The 23,399-nt window shown below is 37.0% G+C and overlaps 1 protein-coding gene across 1 annotated transcript in view; it reads right to left on the reverse strand.

Moving 5' to 3' along the window:
• Positions 1 to 23,399, reverse strand: part of LOC129737639 (transmembrane protein 235) — a 60,877-nt gene that overhangs the window by 2,806 nt on the left and 34,672 nt on the right. The window contains exons 3-4 of the mRNA XM_055728802.1: positions 4,111 to 4,261; positions 3,840 to 4,038 (exon numbers count right to left, since the gene is read on the reverse strand). Of these exons, the coding sequence (XP_055584777.1) occupies positions 3,840 to 4,038; positions 4,111 to 4,261 (350 nt within the window). The remainder of the gene's footprint in view (positions 1 to 3,839; positions 4,039 to 4,110; positions 4,262 to 23,399) is intronic.

Genomic DNA, 23,399 nt, shown 5'->3' on the forward strand with positions numbered 1-23,399 from the left:
TTGAAATGTATGTGTTAAGAGAGTCTTAAAGAACTTTTTCTAACAGTTTGTTTCAGATGAAAAATCTGGAACGAATGTGTTACGTAGGGGGGATGGGGAGTCGAAAATGATCGAAGATTGCGTTATGTAATATTTGAATATCCACAGAGAAACAGCATTATCCAAAAGTTTGGATAACATTTCTCTGTCAGGTTTAATTAGCTTAACTCTCTAAAGCCGTTCGGGTCAATATGACCCGAAGCTCACATTCAAAGCATCTTAATCATTCTAATATACTGAAGAACTGAGATTTTTTAGAGATGATAGATTAAATTTTTGATAATAAAATTAACGGCAAAAAACTAAAATTTGGGTTTAGAAAATCGGATCATTGAGAAATGAGATATAGCGAAGCAAAGACAAATCTGGATGTCTTTGTTTCCAAAACATTAAAGAAGCACTCAAAAACTGACAAGCTGTCAGAAATTAAAAAGAATTTAAAAATAACATTGGTTTTTAGGAATTTTTTCGTTCGGAACCAACTACAGATAACATGGTAAAAAAATCGTTTTGAAATATTTAAAAATTAGAATAAAATACCTACACAATGAATCTAATATCATCAAAATCGATCAGCATTTGCGGCCACGGAGATAACATGCTACAAGCTAAATTTCCCCCAAAATGGATATTTTACGAATATCTTTAGAAGGTTAATCAAGAATGCTAATACGACTTCTTTTCGGCTCAATTTAAATTAAACTAACTTGGAAATAAACTATAGTTTTGTTAAACAACTTCTAACCAGCATCAATAAAAACTGTGTTGCAACTCCGATCGAAATGTTTGTTTTTCGTTGTGAAGTTTAGTTTTCAAAAGGCCTAAAAATAGTGTCAAAAAGTAGTACTTTTCGGAACAGTTTTAAAAAAATTACTACTTTTCAACGCTGTTTTCATTTGGATGAAAAAACTGCAATTTGTTTCTTCAGGTTGAGAAACATGATTATGAAGGGTATTGTGTATGCAACTTGTTGCAAAACTCGATGTTTCCAGCACTTCTTATCTATCCCATTTTACATTTCTTTCCCATTCAATTATAAGCACCCAATATTTTCACTATTTTTCGTTGTAGAGACTGCATCCGCACGTTTCTTTCACATTCGCACACAATTGAAATTTTCTGCATCTGGTGGAATCCGCATATCAAATTAGTCAAGTGAAAAAAAATTCCTTCACTGATCACCAAAAATATAGTAGGTATCAGAATGCCATCAATTTCCCCCTTCTTGGCTTTAGCATTCTGAAATACAGCATACAACACTCCGGCAACTTCCGCCGGTCACTTTTGATCCTTCATTAAAATTTAATGTGGTGTTGATTGTATATCAATCTATATAGTGTAGAACTTTCAAGAATTTAAGAATTAAAACTGAATATAAATGAGAAATAACTTATAAAGTAAAATTTAAAGTTATTTGCCAGCTATCATTAGTTAAAATTTGAAATCGACCTCTTTTATATTCATGGAGATATACAAAAAAACAAACATTTTTCACTTTCACCCATAGGAACCCCGCACGACGTTGATATGTATGTTTAGAAAATTGAGAAAATTGGAGTCTTGAACTATAAAGTCAAAAACTTTCACGCTACATATATTTTTTTAAACATTAGGCGGTTTTCTTTGACAGTGTGGCGGAGGTCCATACTGAAAAAACAAATTGGTCAAAAACCAACTCTCTGGGACTTCGGCTTTTCCGAAAAACTGCTGATAAGTTCCCGAAAATCGATTTTTGGCTAATTACTATTTTTTCGATATAATGCCAGATTTTGACGTTTTTTTTCGATATAATGCCAGATTTTGACGTTTTATGCATTTTTGAGTCATTTTAGCTTCAAAATAAAAATTTCGATATTTTCCGATTTCCGATTAGGTGATTTTTAAGTGAGTGTTTCACGGTTAAAAATGATTATTTTTCCGGTTTTAATGATATCTACTTTTGTTACAAAAATTTGATATGTGATGATAATGCTTCTAAATAAATTCTACCCGCTCATTTTCACCATCTTTCATTTCATCTAACCTTGTATACATCTATAAAAATTAATAATCTTTAGATGTCCCAACTAAAAAGGACAAAGGACAATTTTTAAAAAACTGTTTTCTAAAACTTATTGAACGATAAGAAATCATGATAAATACTTCGACGTCTTTTTTCCTATTTTTTTTGCATCAAATTTACAGATTTACATAAAATTTTGAGACGAATCCAACGAAATTCGCATCTTTTATTGTTTTGTCTCAATTTCAACAATTTTGCAAAAACAAGTGCGATAAACTTGATTTTTAAATTATAAAAGAAATTAAAATTAGATTATAAACTTTGAGTTCTCAGTATGAGTAATGTATTGCTTGGTTTTCAAAATTCGATCATGAAATTTCCTCATAAATCCATGCCCAACCAAATGTACATATATTGCACACTGTTAACAACCCCTTTTTCATTCTTTTTTGTTTATTTGGTCGTCAGTCATTATGGTGTGTCAGTCATTATGTTGCAGCTTCCTCAGATCGTCAGCCTCATTGAGCAATAGATATCAAATTTTTCAACTTTTTCTCTTGACACTTCTCCGGAACAAACAGGCTAAACTTATCAACGATTTTTTTCTGGCCTGCAAAATGTACATTTCGCAGTCCAATTTTCCGAATTATTCATACAAACTTAAGCTAAACGTAAGATTCTAGGGGTTATCGGACGGTTTTATCTCACTGTTAATTGACGAATATTTGATTTCCAGCTGTTTTGGGATCTCCCAATGGAGCTGTCCTGGATTTTAAAAGACCGTGCCCCTAAATTTTGATCGATGGTCGAAACATCACTTGACAGATTGTCATCAAATTACAGAGTCCTTAGATTTTTTTGAAACAACTGTGTTTGGGACATTATAACTTTTTTCAATCTATTTCAATCGCTTTGTGATCTTCAGCAATCTTCTAGCAAGAGAATTTTTCAATAAGCTTCATATCTTGATTTATTTTCTATCAAAAAGACGTGTTTTGGTAACACAGTGATTTTTTAAATTGGTTTTGAAGCTGTAGCATTCATTAGCCATCATTTAGGAATGTTAGATTTTTTCAACATCTAGAGCAAAAAAAGGGAAAAAACAATAAAATGCGGTTTTATGCGTATTTTATTAAACTCTGTCTAGAGGCAGGGTTGTCCGGGTATTGCCCGGACACCAAAATCACAACAAATTTATTGAAACTTTTTATATGTTGGAACACTGATGATGTGCTTCGATAAAAACGAGAAGTTTGATATGATTTTATTTTACATATTTCTCTTTTTATTCCTCCGAATAATGCTAGGATTTGGCTTAGATTTGCCTGGTTTCTGGTTTGGAAAATTGAATCAAATGACTGGTTTTTGCCAGGTTAAAAAAATTGAAATTGCCCGGGCCGGATACGTGCAAAAAAAGACCTGTAGAGAAATTTCGATCGTACTTATTCACTGCCTAGGGTATGTTGAAGAAATTTCAGGTAATATTTTTGTGTTTTGCTTGATTTCTGCTTGCGGTGAGACATGAGATATCACTAATTTCTGATATAATAAATTGTAAGCCAAAAATATCTACTTATGTAATATGTCGGTGTTAGCACAGCTAATTCACAAGCAGCTTTGTAAAAAATTTCGTTTCGATAACAGAAATTTGAAAAACATGCTTAAACTCCGCAAAGTTCATTAAAAAAAATTATAAACCCGTTATTATTTTTTTTTTTTAATTTGAGATAAAATCTAGTTTGCTAAGGCATTCAGTACCTAAAGTTTCAATAAACCCGATGAAAACCGAATCACTCACCGTAGTCCAGCTCTGGAAGTAGTCGTCGCCGACGACCTTCTCCTTCTCGAAGAACTCGACCGTGTGCCACAGGCCCATGGCCCCGGCCGCCAGCAGACAGGCCGTCAGCATCAGGATCGCGGTCGCCGTGATGGCTCCGGCCGATCGCTTCCAGCATCCGGACAGTCCGGTCCAGAAGGCGCAAAAGATGGCAACGAAGCTACGGTAACAGGGGAAGATTGAAAATTAGATCTCCCACTCTTTCGGATTGTGACGGATAGCCCAAACTTACCTTAGAATGAAGGCAGCGATAACGGAACGAGCCAGATGGAGCCGGGACATGATGTCCTCGTTGAAGGTCGATGAAGATTTGTCCTCTTCGGTTTGCGGGAAGTAATCGATGTTGGAGCAGTGGGTTTCAACCGGGGACAGGTAAATTTGAACTGAAAAGAAAGATATAGATTAATTGAAGGCTCTTAGGAAGTATATAAGATCTTTGGCAAAAAGAAGGTTTGCTTGAGATTTCAGCACTAATTTCTTGAAGATAGGCAATAATACCTGTAAATTTTCGCTGTCGCCAATAATCAATAAGCTTATAAAGCATTTCACAACAACTAAACGACCTTTTTAACAAACTAATGTTTTGCACCCAATTAGTCGCGAGAGCCGCCAAATCAGTTTATAGATAAAAATTGCCACCCAGTCGGACGGAACCGTTTCTCATTTTCACACAGAGCGTGGATCAAAATTCAATTACAAATTCACCGTGGCCTTGTGACCGTCTCGATTCTGTCATTGTGTCAGTTCCGCAATTGGGGAAAAAATTAAAAGCAAACAAACAAAAAACTCACCGCGAAAATCTTTTAGAGCTGCAAAACATCCCCCGAGACGGCATTGACGAAATCATGAACGGGCAGGCTCTCGCAGTTAGGTTGAACTTGAGACTAAATTTTACGAGTTTTTCGGCCGATAACTTCCTTCGGAACTCGTTCGTTCCACTGCGTGGGCAGATTAGGTTGAACACAGATAAACAGACGTCATGTTCGCCATTTGTGGCGCTTTTCAGTTTGAAAAAATTAAGATTTTTGCAGAATTTCCAATTTTTTTGAATACACATCAGCACCGTTTAGTGTTGGGTGGAGAAAACTACATGATCATTTTGAAAAATGTCGAAATACTGTTTTTCCCCTGACCTGGATTATGGAAAATTTAGCTACTTGTAATAAATGTAATTTCATAATATCTATTTTTTCGAAGACATGCAAACAAACTAGAGTGTCAGTTTCTGGGATTTCCCGACCGGAAGTTTTCGGGAATCAAAAAATTTGGAAAATTCTGAATCCCGGAAAACGTTGAAAATTCCCGGGATTACCTGAAACAAATAAATAGAGCTAAATTTTCAAAAATTCACACGAACTCAATTGAAAAAATCTATCACATTCAGCAAGGAACTTGATTTTTATATCTTGAAATATGGCTTTGACTTAATTTTTTTTTATTCTAAAAACTGGTTAACATTCAATTTGATAAAAACAAGGGTTGGGACTGTATTGAAGTTAAAATTTCATTTGATTTTGTAGTTTAAAACCATTATGCAATGTTTATAATTTTTACCTCTAAATGTTTACAGTATAATTTTCCATCTTTCGATTATTAAGTTTTCCTTTTAAACCTTTGAATAGCAGTTATAAAAATTTAATGTGATATGAAAAAGCAATTTTCCAAAATATTCAAAAATGAATAAAATATGACCTAATTTAAAATTAACAATTTAGATTTCAACGAAAGAAATCAGATGCAATCTCTCTTGGAAAACCGTTGAAAAACACAGTTGAACACCATTAACGTCGATCATTCTTAGTGGAAGCCAACGATAGTCGACCCTAAACCACGCTTCCCTTACATAACTCGCCTTTTCCGCAGTAAGTTTTATGATCATTTTCTTCTGGGGCCATATTTTTGTGTTTCATTTTCGCAACTTCTGGTTTGCCAAGCTGATGAAAATTGACTGCTCGGAAAAATCACTCACTGTGAGGAAAACCATTAGGCACTTTAATACCGCCAGAAGATGGATGTACAGTAGACTGAGTCGATTAGGGACCTTTTTTGATTTTCTCAAACCTTGGGGTATAAAAAGCTTTGTTTTGGTTCAAAACTCACCAACATTTTTTTGCAGAATTTTTAAGTACACAGAAAAAATTTGTGACTATTACGTGTCACTGAAACTGCAACTTTTAAAATCAATCAACCTGTAATTAACAAAACGTGTAATTTTAAATTGTTTTCCTTGAAAGTTAACGAAGATTCATTAATTATTACATCAAATGTCCTGTAAAAAAGTTGTACACTGAAAATTAAATGTCACGTAATTTGATTTTCGACCTGTAAAATTACGGTAAATGTCCTGCTCCTTTTTGTTACAGGACATTTGCGTAATTTTGCAGGAAATAATTTTTGCTGTGTACCGTTTACATGAGTAAATTTGAACTTTTGTGTTTGTATATTGAATATTTTGAACTGAAAAATTAACAACATTTTTGTTTCTTCTGTGAAACCGAGCCTGCTGATGGTTTTTGTGCTATTTTTTTTTAAAGAAAAATTGGCGCTGTATTGCATGAAAAGTAATCATGCAATACCTCGCAGACGACCAGCAGTGGTGTCAATTTTATTTATGGTATTTCAGTGTCAAAAGACATGCCCCCATTCAACACCTGATAACTTTTTTGTGTAATAAAATACGAAGTTACAATCTTCGACAAAGTTGTTCAGCGGAAAATTTCCTATAGAGAATTTATAAATTGGCAGAAAACCCATTAGCAGGCTCAGTTCCACAGATGAAACAAAAATGATGTTGATTTTCAAGAACAAAATATTAAATTCTCTCATACAAACCTGAAAGTTTAAATTAACTCAAGTAAACGTAATTAAAAAAATCTGGGAAAAATCATGGATGAGTTTTAAACCAAAACGAAGTTTTTTAGACCCCAGGGTTTGAGAAATTCAAAAATGACCCTATATCGACTCAGTGTAATGTACAGTGCACTGTGGTCGGATTCGCTCGACTGGGTCCGGATTTGTAGGGCAGCCAGTCTGGTATCTTTTCGTTTGTTGGCCATCTTAGTACCATGAGGATGATGGACGCCACAATCCTTGGGCCCATGGTTGTAAATTTATTTACTGCTCGACTACTGATTGCTCAATATGTGTTGAACCAAATGGCATGAAATGGGACGCTTTTCTCCTTTTCAAGATAATTTAGAAAAATTGATACAATAGTTTTTCAAAACGTCATTAGAGAAAAAATCAATCAATTTTCCACAGTGATTTCAACTAACTTGCAGACATGGTTATTTTTCACCCAATATCTATCCAAAGTTCTTTCCTTCCTATGTTTCGATGTTATTCTTCTGTAAATCATTTTACTTGAGGTTATCAGAATGCTTGTTTCAGGTAATGTTTTTATGATTTTCAGACAGAAGAAGTAAGATATCGAACATGAGAAGGAGGAACGTGGGATTTAAAAAGTCAAAAAAGTGAGTTGTGAGCATTGAATGAAAAATGACATATGAAACGTGAGGTGTGAATTTATTGGTAGCTGCGAAACACATTGAATCGAGAGTGCTTATTCCAATGTATTCACTAGGGTGGCAATGGACGCATGGGGAAAATTTCATGGTCGAATTTTGAAAAGTGTACCATATACATTTTGTACATAGATGGTTCGGAAGCAGGCGTTGTCTGGATGGCAACACACGTGTTTTTTCGGGTCCGTGAAAATTTTCTCTTGTTTGATTGTTTTTAATAGAAAAGTTTTTATTAATTGTTCAAAATTTTGTTCCATTGTACGAGTGACCGGATGTCTACTGAAACACTGATCACCAGAAGTGTTTGGAACGGGCTTGTGGGTTGATTGCAACACCACATGATAACTGATTTGTGTTTTTGTTTACGCTTTGAAGCTTTGTTTACGCTTCTATTTCAGTGTTGCCACATATTTATTTTTATAACTTTTTTTTTCATCTTCAGTGTTAGAGAATTTTCATTACACCTGAAGAAGAGGTTGCAAAATATCATTGCCGATCGGAGCTAACTATGTGCCGAAAATGCGCTGAAGTGTGCATTGCGCCAAATATGAGATGATTACTTTCCCGTCACTGGAATAAATACTCGAGCTCTCGTGCACACGCACACACATTCAAGCGAAACAAGAAAAACATTTTATGGGATTTTCATCCTACTGGATAATTCATCACAGAAACAAGAAAATACCAAAAAAAAATGCCGTCGGTGAACATCGAACTCACATCAATTTTCTCTCTTCATTTTGCCCCCATCCGACAACTTAACCAGTGTACTACCTGGGACAGATGGAGAATGAAAGTTAATTGTCATAGTGTTTCTGCACGGCTCATAAAAAACGCACAGTCCGGCGTTTGACCGTTGGTTTTCCAGTATTGTCTGATGATGGGAAAGGGAATTGATATCGAGAAAATGCTTACATACACACGCACAGCTGGGCAAATTGGCCGGAGCTTGTTTGTCAGTGTTTTTAAAACAAAGAAATGTTTTTTTCTCTGTAGTTTTCCTAATGCTGCCTCTCAAACGCACGCACAGTATTGACCGAGTGGATCAATTCATTCAATCATTGTTTTCATCCTCCTTTAACTTGAATTGGGATAGGAGGGACATGAAATTGTTTTTATTTTGTTTTCTCCAGTATTACGCGGTTGCGCTGGGAGGTTAATTCCGGCAGTCTCAAATCGAATCATCGCCGCTGGCGTTCACATCTTATGCCAATGGCAATGAAATATTGAGAACTCATGATTGGAGTAAAGGGTTTGTTTTGGGTTTTGGGTGTTTAACAAAACCCATCTGTTAGGGCCAATTCCCAAAATTCTCGCTGGTTCGGAATCACCACGATAGTTTCAGACGTATGGGAATTCTAACGTTAATAGATAACACGACACAAGTGATACGATCACGGGAATGATTATTACATTCAAAACGAGCGCTCAAAATACAACAAAAATGAAACAATAGTGGACTGTATCTTAAAACTACCGACCGACACGGGTGATTTATTGGTTCTGATCTGACTAGCAACTTTCTACCTATCGTTCACAATAGCAGATCGAGTCCGTTCGATTATCGCCCATTCCTTCTCCTACGGTATTGGCTATAGCTATAGGTACCTATTAGGAACATATAGCTGCACACACGCACTGCTATCTAGCTATTATCACTGCAGATGCGTGTGGCGCGGATAAATCAATTGATGCTGTTTTTAGGTTGATTAAGATGTTATTGCGCTCGGCTCGCGCTGCTGTTTTTGGCGCGAACATACCGCCCGCCTTGAGTTGACTCAACATGAAACTGTTGCGCTATATGACATTCGACCATTTTCTCAGGGTGGCGACTCCATCATCTTGGACCTCATTTTACTCAGGAGGCGATGGACTTTTGGTTACCATTCGTCGTTCTTTATAAATGGTTAACTCGGTTATTTGTCAAGAACGTGGACACTTCCAGATCGATGTTGCCCTGCTGAAAATGGAAAGGATTGATTCCGGGTTGATTTTTAAATTACTGCAACGTAACTTGCACGACGGCCCCCAGGCATCAACAAAGAATAAACTTCGTCAAAAGCCTTAGTGAGCCCCTCTCGGGGGCTGATGATACGCAGTGTTTATTAGCAATCCGGCAGTACGATAAGGTCCCAAGTTTTGGTGCGTTCCAGAGGTCCTGTTGAAGAAAAACGCACGACAGTATCGCCAAAATATTTACGATTGAGGAGAACATAACTTTTATATCGCCCCCTGGCATCACGGCTATTATACCGTTACTAGCCATTTGCGCCCCTATTGGGGGCATACTTATCTTACGATGGAACTTTTGGATGAACCCAAGACCCGGCAGCATCAGATGTCATCACTGTCGTATCCTGAACAAGATCCGGGAATGACGCTTCCGGTCATTCCGATTTTTTAAACCGTTAAGATTTGACGATTTTGCCAAACAACTATATTTATCAACAATCACGAATAGACTGGCTCGAATAGTTCGAATCGTGTGCTGAAGAACCCAGATGAGTTGCCATTTTTCTCTTTTCCTCTCGGTGTCCCATGTAGTCTGTCTCAACTATAACCAAAATTGTTTCGTTAAAAACACTGATATAATTCATTGTCTGATTCTTAAAACGTTTATCTGTATAATTTCATTGACTCATTATTTATATCTCTTATGTATGCCATATTCTCTACAATCACGAGTGAGGAGCGAGGAAATCTTAGATCATCATACGCGGGACAATTATAAATCCTGGCGGAGGAAACTTCTTTAGGCTTCGCTAACAAATAGATATGATAGATACGTAACTTAACGCTTGGCCCCCTGGCAAATACGACAAATACGCCGCCAGTGCCAACAGTGCCCCTCATGGGGGCGTGATATACTTATTTTGGTTGAACCGGGAGCTATGAACGAACGTTGAAACGCTGGAGCATAACGATGACATGTGTTGACCATCTGGCAAATGATGTACAACCCTGGCGGAGGAGAAAACACTATATGTTCCGCAAACAAGCAGGTGTGGCTACACGTAACTTAACTATAGGCCCCCTGGCAAATACGGCCAAATATGCCGCCTAGTGCCAAAAGTGCCCCTAATTGGGGCGGAAAACACTTAGTTTTAATACAACGGCTCTAAAGATATGATCGTGACGGCGATGGCGATGTTCTACTGATGATCCGGGGAATTGTTAAAACATGGCCACTTGTCTGGAGGGGACGTCTGGAACGGTCTGGATGTCCGTGTTGGTACTGGTGAGTGTGATGTCTCGTCGAATTCACGGGTTTCGTATGTTATCACTTTCTGGTGAAATGTGGTCCATTGGAAATCCGAAAATGTATTGAATCCATCCGTCATGTTCTTGAACTTCAGCCGACAATGCTGGAGTTTGGTTCTCCATGATTCATACCAAGAAAGCTTTCCTTTCCAAAGCTTTCGGAGAAACATTTTTCCTTGAACTATTAGCAGTTTAACAAGACCGTGATATTCAAACAAATTAGCAGCAACAAACGAGACAAACCAGTAAACGAATAAAACGGATCTCCAAATCGGTAGCTTGGAACATAACGAATTATGTGCTAAATATCCAGTAGACACTTGAGGCATCAGAGCACTACAACACATATCTTGCGCTTCTGGCAACTCTCCTGCGACAATCCATCCCAGTTTGGTATTCTGAAGGAATGGGCCGGAATCTGTGATCCTGATCTGTTCCGCCAACAACAATTCGTAGAAAGGGGCAACGCCGATCACCATGTCAATTGAACTGGATTCGTTGAACGTTGGATCTGCCAAGCTGGTGGACGGAGAAAGGTTCCATGTGCTGACATCAAAACTTCTCTGTGGTAGATCCATCGTTATTCGGGGAAGCACATAGAATTTGATGTCTGAAGTTCTAAACGACGATGTACATGAAATAACACGGCCTGAAACAGATTCTTTCGCTAAATTTACTGCACCTCCAACTGCTTTCACTTGACGATTTTCCTGACAGCGTTCAAACTTCAGCTTCTGTGACAACCTTTCAGTCAGCAAACAGATCTGAGATCCATTATAAAATAATGCACGGGCTTTGATAGTGTTTCCGCTGTTATCGGCAAGCATAACAACGGCTGTTGACAGGATAGCATTCTGGGAGTGTGATTGTGTACTGAGTAGAGTGTGGTGACTAACAGAGGGCGTGTTTATGGGAGGTGGCTGTATTGTTTGAGAGCTGTTTTGTGAAGATTGGAAGCTGTTCATCTGGGACTGATTCTGTTGCGTGTAAGTTTCCCTCTCTGATTCACTATTCGCGCGTTGAGGTCTTCGTGGAGATTGAGAATAGCTTTGCGTGTACGGCTGGCTGCTTTGGTTTGGAGAGTACGGATGCAGGAGAAAATGATGGCGTTGACCACATTTTAGGCAGAAATTATGTGAACAGTCTGCTACGAAATGTCCGGAACCCAAGCAGTTGAAACAAAGGCCCAACCTTCGGACTAAAACTTTTCGATCGATCACTCTCATCCTGCTGAATCTCGAACATTCTTCGGTCATGTGTGGTCCATTTCTACACACAGGACATGTTCTCTCCACAGCAATCGCGCTGTTGCAGATGGGAGCTCTGGGGTTCCGATGGTCTTCGTTTCCACCTCGATTGGCCGTTGATTGCAAAATCGAACACTGGTTTTCAAGGAACTGAACCATGGCGTCATATGAAGGCACGTTTTTAGAAGCATGGTGAGTTTCCCACATACGGTATGTATCTATGTCCAACTTCTGCGATAGCATGAATGCCAACAAAGTGCTCCAATTGCTGGTTTGTTGGCCCAATTTTTCCAACTATTGGAGATTAGTTCTGAATGTCGTTAGCAACGCATTCAACCCTTCAAAACTTTCTGTCCGCATGGCAGGTGCTGTAAAGAGCGCTCTCATGTGCTCTTGGGCTATCAACTTGTGGTTTTCGTATTTGGATTCCAATATGTTCCAAGCTAGGCCGTAGTTGATTGATGACACCGAAATCTGATTGATCTGGAGAAGCGCATCATCTCTCAACGACGTACGGAGGTAGTTGAACTTATCCATATCATTCAACAGCGCATTGTCGTGTATCAACGATCTAAAATTATCCCGGAAGTTGATCCAATTCGAAAGCTCTCCGGAGAAGGTCGGCAGTGTCAGTTCTGGGTATCTCGTGTGACATGGCATGGTTGGATCAGAAACAGAGGATCTTTGGTAAATTGTTTGAACAGGGTTAGTCTCTATTCTAGACAGCAGCCGTTGTTTTAATGAAAAATACTGGTTCATGAAATCCTTGAACACTTGCTTGTATTCGTTTCTCCGAGATTTTCTTTTCCCATCTTCAGCTTCAAAATCGTTTTCAGCATCAAGATCTTCCGTGATCACTTCGATCTGAGTGCGCAGATCACAAAATGTGTTGTACGCTTCATCCAGTTTATTCAATCGTGGTTGCAGTGAACAATAATCCCGATCATCATCGTATTCGTGCAGGAAATCATCCAAATGCTCCAGTAAATTCCACAAGATTTCTTCTTTTTTGGATAAACGACGAAGCTCCGCTGTCATTTTGTAACAATGATTGAATCACTTATCACAAAGCACTTCCGAGACCTCAAACGACAACGAATTAATTTTTATGATTTTTTAAAGGGAAATTTCGTAATTAAAAATCACTAAATCTTAATCAGTCAAATCCGAATATACTTGACTTAAGTCGTCTACCGGTGAACGCTTTTTGTATCTTCACAATAAGACTATTTCACAAAATTACTAAAATATTTTGCAATACATTTTAATGTTGCGTAGGCAAACACAAAATCATCCACAAACATTCAAATTACTCTCATACAAGCCACCTCAATCAATCCAAATATCTTTCACACGCACACTCTATCTACTAGTACTTATCTTGGCGCTGGGATGTCCTCTGGTACACGGTAGATCCTTCCGCAAATCAGCAAATTTCCGCAGCGCTTCAAACTGCTCCGTTGAGGCCCCTACACTGCTTCAATTCAGAGATCCTGTCTCGAAATTTGCTTCACTCATTCACAATTTCAATCCAAAAGTTATCATTTGACTACACTAGCTTGTATTGCTTAAAATGCCTCACAAGGCGTCGACCAATTTTAATCTTCCGTTGGCAAATTTTGGAATTCGAAATCACTTTGCACTTTATTTATAAAAACCGCGATTTCCACCAGCTGAACCGATTTTTGCACACTTTCGGACGCTCTAAATTAGCCCAAGCCACCCAGTTTCAGAGGAGAACCGCGCAAAATAAGGCAAACCCAAGCCACCCGGTCAACACAAAGGACTTCTCGGTTCTTTTTCACACAAAACGATCACGCACAAAAGGTTCGATCACAAAACGCGCACAAACTTCGCGGTTTATCCGGTCGCTAAGGACCAAATGTTAGGGCCAATTCCCAAAATTCTCGCTGGTTCGGAATCACCACGATAGTTTCAGACGTATGGGAATTCTAACGTTAATAGATAACACGACACAAGTGATACGATCACGGGAATGATTATTACATTCAAAACGAGCGCTCAAAATACAACAAAAATGAAACAATAGTGGACTGTATCTTAAAACTACCGACCGACACGGGTGATTTATTGGTTCTGATCTGACTAGCAACTTTCTACCTATCGTTCACAATAGCAGATCGAGTCCGTTCGATTATCGCCCATTCCTTCTCCTACGGTATTGGCTATAGCTATAGGTACCTATTAGGAACATATAGCTGCACACACGCACTGCTATCTAGCTATTATCACTGCAGATGCGTGTGGCGCGGATAAATCAATTGATGCTGTTTTTAGGTTGATTAAGATGTTATTGCGCTCGGCTCGCGCTGCTGTTTTTGGCGCGAACACCATCCTTGGCCCCAAAAACGTCCCAAACATCGAATTTACGCCAAATTTTCAAAGTGACGACATGTTTTATAGAACTTACTGACAAAACGACGAACAAACAACTTTTTCACTAGAAATGGATAAATTCCAATCAGTACAGTTTCAACCATTTTTAGTAGAGCAATCAGCTAAATTAATTGTTGAAATTTGGTGGCAGTACATTGCGGTACCTCAAAATGGCGGGAAAATTGGCCAGTGTTATGTGGTTTGGTTGATTACCTTTACTGTATCCAATGACTTGATCGGCGGTGAGCAAAACCAAAAAATCGGGAAATTGTTGTGTTTAAAACCTCATGTCAGATCGTAATTGGCACTAAATGATCGTTTTGTTTTATGTCAGCCAACAATTTGGATACTTTTGCGGTACAAAATTTGATGAAGTATTTTTAAGCCATCAAGGAATTCCGAATCGTAACAAATGATTTATTAAAACAATACAAATAAAAAAAATTTAAACACATTGTGAACTTTCATTACTTGTTTTTGCATCAGTTGGGTACTTAAACATAAGCGATTGCGCATTGTAAATTTTAAATATAATATAATCGAACAACCATTTCCGGTCGGTGTGTGAAATCGTGTTTCTTTCGCTCGGAGCCATTTTCGAGCAGGGACTTTCGTGACACAGTGAAATTGCGATTTTTCGTTGGTGGCGGTGCAACAGACAGAAGGAAACAAAATCAAAATTAAACTCCAGAAGCTAAAAAGCCATGCTGCATATCGATATATAAAACAAAAAAAAAACATCAATCAATCAAAGCCGGCTATAATAATGCCGCTTGCTGTGAAGAGGGATTGAATGAATGAATGAGTGAACGAACGAACGAACATTGAAACAACTGTCATGGCGCGTCAAAGATGGTGGACTTCGATCGAGTTGTTTTGCTTGCAGCAGGGATTGGTAGCTATACCTACCTTTATGGCTCGACCAGATGATGATGATGGACTGACTGGATTCCGCCACATCGCCAAGAGGACCCGCGCGGCTGGCCGTCTTTCGTAATCGAGGCAATTTGGTGCCATGGTTGGATTGCTTCGGCTAGCCGCGGCCATTGAAGTTTCGCATGAAGTATAGATACATCAAGTAGGTACATATGGGCGAAAGTAGGTACATATGGGCGAAAATGATTGACTTTTTTCGCTTAAGTAACTTTCTCTCGGATTATTAAGGCATCGAGGCACATTGCAGTTCAATTAAGGTGGGTATTGTCCTCGCGGGGCAAAGACGTGCGTGATTATGTTGCCTTCCTAGCTAGGCTGATTAAATATATTTATTTTGACGTTCCATCATCACATGGCTACAACTGTCGGTTATCAAAGGAGGCTGGTTGACGAATATTTACGCAAGTAACTGCGGTCGCAATAGACTCTAAAGTTGAATACTTAAATAGTCTATTCCCAACGACTATAAGTATCAACGAACTTCTGGCCGGGTGCTTCTGACCGGGTACGGAAGATATGATCAAAATAACAAACCAAAAAAAGGTGTGAATAGATTTACGACCTTGTTCTCTTCCTTTATCTCTTACCAAAAAGCGTGTAAATTTAGACCTGGACAGCCCAAGCAATGGATGATTTTGTCAAATTCTACCTGTTCCGGTGATTACGGACTCAATTCGAGAACCCATCCGAAAGTTTCTCGGATTTCCAGAAGGAAGGAAAACCATTTCAACTGTATAATTGGGTTGATTTATATCTGGCTGGCTACGTTGTTCAGGTTCCAAAACGTTTGGTTAAGATAGGGATTGATACGAACAGGCACAAACTTGTTCGTGACCGGGCATCAGAAGTGAACAATTGTCTGATGATAGAACTGAGAATCTTTTTCCAACGCTTCTCTTTTGTGTTAAATGTTCTATGAGCCTAGAAATCTAGCGAGAGATTACCAAAACGACACGTTTATTGATTTAGGTTCAATACTTCAATGTTTTCCTTTGGGAAAAAATTGGAAATAACTCCTAACTAACGAGCATGATGAGGGTGACATAATGAGCCTCTCACCTCAGGGTAGAGACATATTTAACCATACAATTAGTGTAACATGCTTAACACTACAACAATCTGTTCCCTAACTGGTTGGAAAATGGGAAATAACAACGTAAAAAATGCGATTGATTTTTTTTTATAAAATAGCAATATTTAAAAAAAACTGAAAATTAATTACAGTGTGGAGAAAACCCAAAAACCTTTCTAAGGCAAAGTGGGTATAAATGCAGCATCACTGAATAACTAGAAAAATGAAAAGCTAACCGAAAGCTCCTATTTTGAACCCAGTTCGTCACGGGTGCTCTCACTACTTTCCCAATTTTTCTAACTGATTGAAACTGATTGTGCAGTTAGCAGTTGCAACTTAGTATATATAATTCAGCTAATAATTGCTAATCAAAAGTAGAATTTAAATTTTTATTTACATTCACAAGATTTTAATTTTGGATTTATATTTAATGCATAATATTTACTAATAAAGAAACATGGAATCTTCACGTCCAAAAATCTGTAGTAAATTCCATATCTACTTGGTGTATTCTCGTACATTATTAATATTGTAATTCCTACAAACGCCTTGAAATTTGGCTCTTCTTAAATTTGGATCAAATTTGTTAGAATCAGACTTATGCCGCAAAATTCAATCTGTTACTTATACTTTTGTAAATTTGATTGATTTTCATCGCTTGTTAAAATCTTTGAATTTGCTTAAGAGTTTAGTTGATTCAGTTTATTTGATTTAAACATGGAATAGCTTTTTAAAGAAATTGAAGGCTTCCCTTAAAAAAACTTACCCTATGTTCAAATCAAATCCATTAAATGTTCCAAATTCTTGAGCCAATTAAAAGATTTTGCCGTCAAGGATGTTAATTTATACTTCATAACAAAGGCATCAGGCTAAATTTGTGTAACTTACAATATTTAAGATTTTAGGACATATTTCAATAGGTACCATTTAATAGGAAACACTTATAATGTAAAAGAACTTTGAAATGAATCGTCAAAAAGAACTCAAAATATTTTACAAACGTGTTTTTCAATTCATGCGTTCATTTGAGCAAAAATATCATAGAAAAAAATCAGTCATGTTTAGTTTAAATAAAAACATTTTTTTTCTAAAACATGTCTTTAAATTGGTACAAAATTGCATTTATAAAATAGATCAATATTTACCAGCTATCAGATGATTTTGTAAGACATTTTTTGAGACAAATCCCCATTCAAGTTTAAAAACATGATTTTATATAACGGAAATAAATGAAACGTTTATAAATTTTCTATCAAAGTTTTAAAGTTTATAATATCAGGCTCTGAATATTTTGTCAATTTTAATTGAAATATTGAGTCCTAGCAAGAACAGAATGTGGAAACTTTGTTAAAAGTTTATATTTCAGAATACAAAAATTCAGAATTTAAAAACTAGCACAAACTTCTTAAAAATATTTCATATAATTTAAACAGTTAGAATTTAAAATTCGGTAATTTTTTGAAATTTAATTACTTGAAATTTATCTTCGTTGCGTACCTTTTTCCCCAGCTTCACTCAATTTGTTTATATTTGGCGCATTCACGCTTTTCCAAATTCGATACCAATTAGTTATGTTGAAACACTTTCCCTTGGTCCTTTCTTCTTCATCTTCTAACACCAACATGGCCAAAACTTGTATGTATCCTGGAAAATGAAAAACTTGCGTTCCACATTTTTCTTTTCAACATAGTATCCGATACATAAAACATGCATTGCAGATACTACTACGGCCAGGCCAACCATGTGATAAAAACGCGAAAGATACAGGAACAAGGGGGAAATGAAGCGTGGAGTTCCCTACCAAACGCTTCTTATGATTATATAGAGTAAGTTTATAAAATAATTATATTTAAAATGTACAGTTTAAATCAGAAATAAAAACAAAACAAAAATGGATTGATCTCACCAGAAACTTCTTGGGTTGACGCTTATCCAGACAGGCCTGGGACGATGATTTCTTCCATCAGTTTATTAATTTTGTATTACAATTGCGAACATGTTTGAACCGGCGATTCCTGGCCACTGTTTACTTTGTACCCCATGCGAATTTTTTTCCCGAGTGCATCGCTAAAGTCAACGTTCCCGGGAATATACTTTCCCTTGACCTTTTTGTACGATTCATCGGTCGTTATGTGTAGACGCTCGATACTCTAGTTACAAGTTTCTTCGTTACTTCCAATCAGCTCTGGCACCGGCTCCAGCTGCCGCAGCGGTCACTAGACATTATCCACCAATTTTGGCAATAAATTAGGCTTGTACACCTCAAAACATCAACTAAACAAGAAATCAATACCCAGAGACGAACCAGCCAAAGGCTGAAAGTCTCTTTAATAAAGACAAAAAAAAAAAAAAGAAATCAATACGATACAAATGCAAAGCATCAAACTTCTGAACAATTTCTTCAACACACAAAAAAAAACAATATAGCAATAATTTTTTCCAGGAGTTTAAACTAGCAGCAAAAACATCACCTGAAACACTTTCCCTTGGTCCTAATGAATTATTTTTTTCCAATTTGCTGATAGAGTTTCTGAGAACAATTAGCGTCCATTACTAGGGGACTTAAATGAGCTTTTGAGGGAAGTGGGATGGGCCACTATTACAAAAGATAGGAGGGGATCCCAAGCAAAATCAAAATATAAAATTAACACACTAATAAATGTGAAGAAAAATTAAAACATTAAGGACCGCGAAGAAATCTATTTCGAGAAACACCATAATTCGGTGTTCTGTATCTCAAAATTCGCTTACCCAAATTTTACAAATTCATGATTTATGGGTCACTGAAATTGTGGTGTTCAATTTTGTAGAATAAAGTTTCATCATAAGATTTATAGCATTTGAGTTATGCTTCTAAGAGGAGCACATTCGCAACAAGCGAAAACGAGAAATTTCGTATTTGGTTGGAAAGTTTTCATATGGCTTTGCCTACAAAAATACAAGTTTATAAGACATAACCACATGATTTGTTATGTTGAGAGTCTGCTCTCAATTCTAAAACAAAAGGGGCTTCCTTACCAAATTAATGTAAAATATTTACGACGCAACTCGAACCTTTCACCACAGATTGATGATATGTATAAATGTGACATTGGCAAAGACTCATAGATAGTTTTCGGGTCGTTAGGACACGACAAATTGTCAAAAAGTAATTAACTTTTTTTAAAATTTAAATATGAACATTGACAGCGATTGAAATACAATAAGGCCTCTTAAAACAATGACTCAATTTTATGTAATTATATATTGTATCTGGTTTTGGGATTCAGCGACAATATTAAAAAAAAAACAGCCACCAGCGTCAAAGGATCTTATGCAGCGGAAAAATCACTTTTTTAGCTTTCAGCTCGAAATACTTTCTCTCCATTCATCGAGTCCGTTGGCTTTTGGGGCTTTGATGTTTGATGCCTGCTTGCTGCCAACTTTTCATCTGCCCCGTTGCCTGAGCAGCCTAATTAGCGCACTCTAGGCTGCATCCAAAAGTGCAATGAGCTTAAGCCACCAAAAAGCCTATCGCGCGTCTCAATGCCGCGATATGGTAAAATGCCCATAGATGCGTGTGCCTTTGAGTGAGGCATCAACAACTATACATCTACGCCAACGCCAAGTTTCCTAAAATTAACTATAGGCCCATGGTTCCATTGAAACTTGGCAAGGGAGGCACACTAATACATAAACATATGGGACCAAAGCAGAAAGTCGTTAAAAGCCCATTCGCGCGCAATTACTCCATCGCGAAACCACCGACCGTTTTGTAGCCGAAAGTGAAAATTTTTTTTTTAATTTCCATTGGTGCTTGAAGCTTGCCTTTTGCTGTGTAATTTCTTAGAGCTACATATATAAATTGTTGGTACTGACTTTGGGGTCTTAAGATGGAGGGACGTGTCGTAGAATAGGCCGGCGTAAAACCGGTTCGAGATTCCTTTTCGCTGCAATAGATCGAATACCAAATCGATGGATAGATACCCAGGAATGAAGAAATCCTTGGCGTTTTTCCGCTCCATGCGCTGCTGCAGCTGCCACCTGCTAGGTTTTTATATTGGATGATAAACCAAAAATAAAAAGCCCAATCTACGAGCTTCTTTCGTAACGAAACTGCATCCGTTTGGTTGAGTTATTTATTTATCGAAAGCGTGCTCTCATACGCAATATCATCAATGAACATCGAAGAGAATCCATTTTCGGACCCACACCTAGAGTAAAGAAGGTCAATGGCGCAACGTTGTTGGAGTGACTGCCTCCGACCGCCCAAAATACACTTAATAGGAGTAAACTGTAAATTTTGAAATTTCCCATTGCAAATTATCGGTTGGTTTGGGTTTTCCATCGTTTTTGGAAACGGCCCGACAAACGCAACGGGATTCTGCCGATTCAATTGGTGGGAGTGTAGAGCGAATCGATAATCAGCTGCGGTTTCAAACTTAAAGACTGCATTCGAAAAAACAATTAATATTAACGGCCTATACATTGTTTCGATTTATGCGTATGGGTTAAAACAACAAAAAAAAACTTAAATTGAAGCCCAGTTTTATCCATCAGGAAAAAGGTTTTCCTGGATGATTAAATATGCCAAAATTTCTTTGTCCATACAAATATCCATACAAAATTGAAACGCGTTGCGCTAATTTAGGAATCGACCAAATCATCGCAAATTTTACTCAGATGCTTAATGACCCAAAAGGCAGCTTAAAAGCATATGGGAGCGCAAAAAGTCATTTGTTGCAGCGGTCTAATGGGGCATTACCTATACTGAGTTGATTTGTTGCCATTTTCAAATTTTTCAAACCATGGAGTCTCAAATGCTTCGTTTTGGTTCAAAATTCGTCCATGATGTGTTGCATAATTTTGAAGTAACGTTTATCTTCATGAGTAAATTAGAACTTTGAGGTTTGTATGGGGAAATTGAGTATTTATAATATTTCGAAAAAGAGATTAAATTTTCGTTACCAGAATATTTTTTTTACCTGAATAATGAACCTGAATCTATCATTTGATTTTGGCGTCGATCACATTAAGATACTGCGCGATCATTGAACATGCTTAATGTTTTTGTTGTTGTTCAGCGGACCCGAATAAGTCAAAAAAAATTGTAAACAATGAGACATTAGCTGTCCGTTTGACAAGCCAGAACTATGCTGTACTTGACTGAGTTGATTTGAGGCATTTCTCAAAACCTGGGATCTAAACAGCTTCGTTTTGGTTCAGAAAAGTCATCCATGATATTTGCAAAATTTTTAAGTTAAGTTTACCTAGCGAGATATTTTTAGTAAAATATTCATGCAATCCCTCGCTAGGCACTAGCATCGATGTCAGTTTAATTGGTAGTTTTTCAATGCTACAGGACATAAATCTATTCACCTAATACCTTTTTGCTTAAGATACGAAGTTACGGGCTTTGACCAATTTATTAAGCAGAAATTTTTCTTTCAATAATTTATAAATTGACAGAGAAAACGTGATCAGGCTCGTTTGCGTAGAAAAAACGAAAACTAATATTGATTTTTCAGAATAAAATCTCGCGTGAGCTTTCATTACGCCGTATGAAACAAAATGTAAACAAACAGTTTTATAACAAAAAAAAATACAAAAATTGACATAAACTTTCTGTGAATTCTTAAGATGTTTCATACGGCGGCGTAATGAAAGCTTACGCTAGAGATATTGCATTTTTCCGAACAAACTTAAACGTTAAAATTTTCTCTAGAAAACATTGCTGAACCCTTCCGAAAAACACCATTAATGATTTTTTAAATAAAAAAAAGCTTTTTAGACCTCCGGGTTTGAGACATTCGAAAACAATCCCATCAACTTTTTAATGTGACTGAAACAACTTCGATTGATAATTGATTGAAAAGTACGATTATAAATCACTTCTTGACGTATTCTATGGTAATGATTTTAACAATAATCTATCAAATATTTATCTTAATTCAAATGTGCAAAATCCAGCGCCTAACTTCAGCTTATAATTTTTTTTTGTAGAATTTGGTAGCTGAAAAACAGCCTTTTTTCTGAGAAAAAAATATGACATTGAAATTTACAAATTGAATTTTTTTTTTTTTTTTTTGATAAAACGTCCAAATCTGGTGTTCTCTCGAAAAAAAAAATTTTTTTTGACAAAAAATGCCTTAAAGTTTCAAAAATTTGATTAGGGGGGACCCAAAAGGAATCGGGAAAATCGGAATTTCACTTTTGATGCCAAATGACTTAAAACGGTTCCCCCTTACTTGATTCTAAAAAAAATTTAAGTCGATATTAGACTTAAAAAAATGTTCGAGACAACAAAAGACTTCTACGTTTTATGCATTTTTAAGTCACTTGGTATCAAAACAAAAATTTCGATTTTCTTTTGTGATTTTTGAGGGGGCGGTGATTTTGAGGGTAAAAAACCTAAACTTTAAGCGCTTTGAGGCACCCCTAAAGTTCGATTGAGCTGAAAGTTTGCACAGGTGAGTTTTTGGGCAAATATAAAAAATGTATATGGTCGGATAATTCAGTTGCAACGATCTTGAAGCGAAGGTCGTTTCCCAAAAATTAGTTCCGCGATGAAAGAAATGGACTCCCAAAAAAGTTCCACGGTACTTTTGTACAGCTCTATGTGAACTTATGAGTTCGTTCCTTAAGTGATAACCGAACTTTTGGTTGCTTGGGTATTTTCCGCTCAATCTATTGACTACTAGGACGTGGCCGGCACCGTTATTGAGGTACAGAGAGAGCATCAGTTATGGACATTATGAATGTGATGTCAATTCCAGACACCATTCTTTTGACCTTTGAACAAAAATGATGGCTTCGGTCAATCACGGAGAAGCCACAATTGACTAAAGTGTCCATTTCCCTGCCCTTTTTTACGTTGCCGGGCATCGGGAAATCTGACGATTCTTTTCCCAGTGAATTCTCAGGATCCCGGAAAAATTTGAAAATGAAAATTTAAACACTTTACTGCGTAAGAAACCTTATATATATGTATGTGTTTTTTTTAAATAGGTAGTAGTATATTAAAATATCTAAACAAAATTTATTGTCTCCTTAACAAACTGTGGAAAAATATCAAACCAAAAGAAGCAAATAACCGCCGATTGAT

Source organism: Uranotaenia lowii, chromosome 1 (assembly GCF_029784155.1).
Source record: "Uranotaenia lowii strain MFRU-FL chromosome 1, ASM2978415v1, whole genome shotgun sequence".
Lineage (NCBI taxonomy): Eukaryota > Metazoa > Arthropoda > Insecta > Diptera > Culicidae > Uranotaenia > Uranotaenia lowii.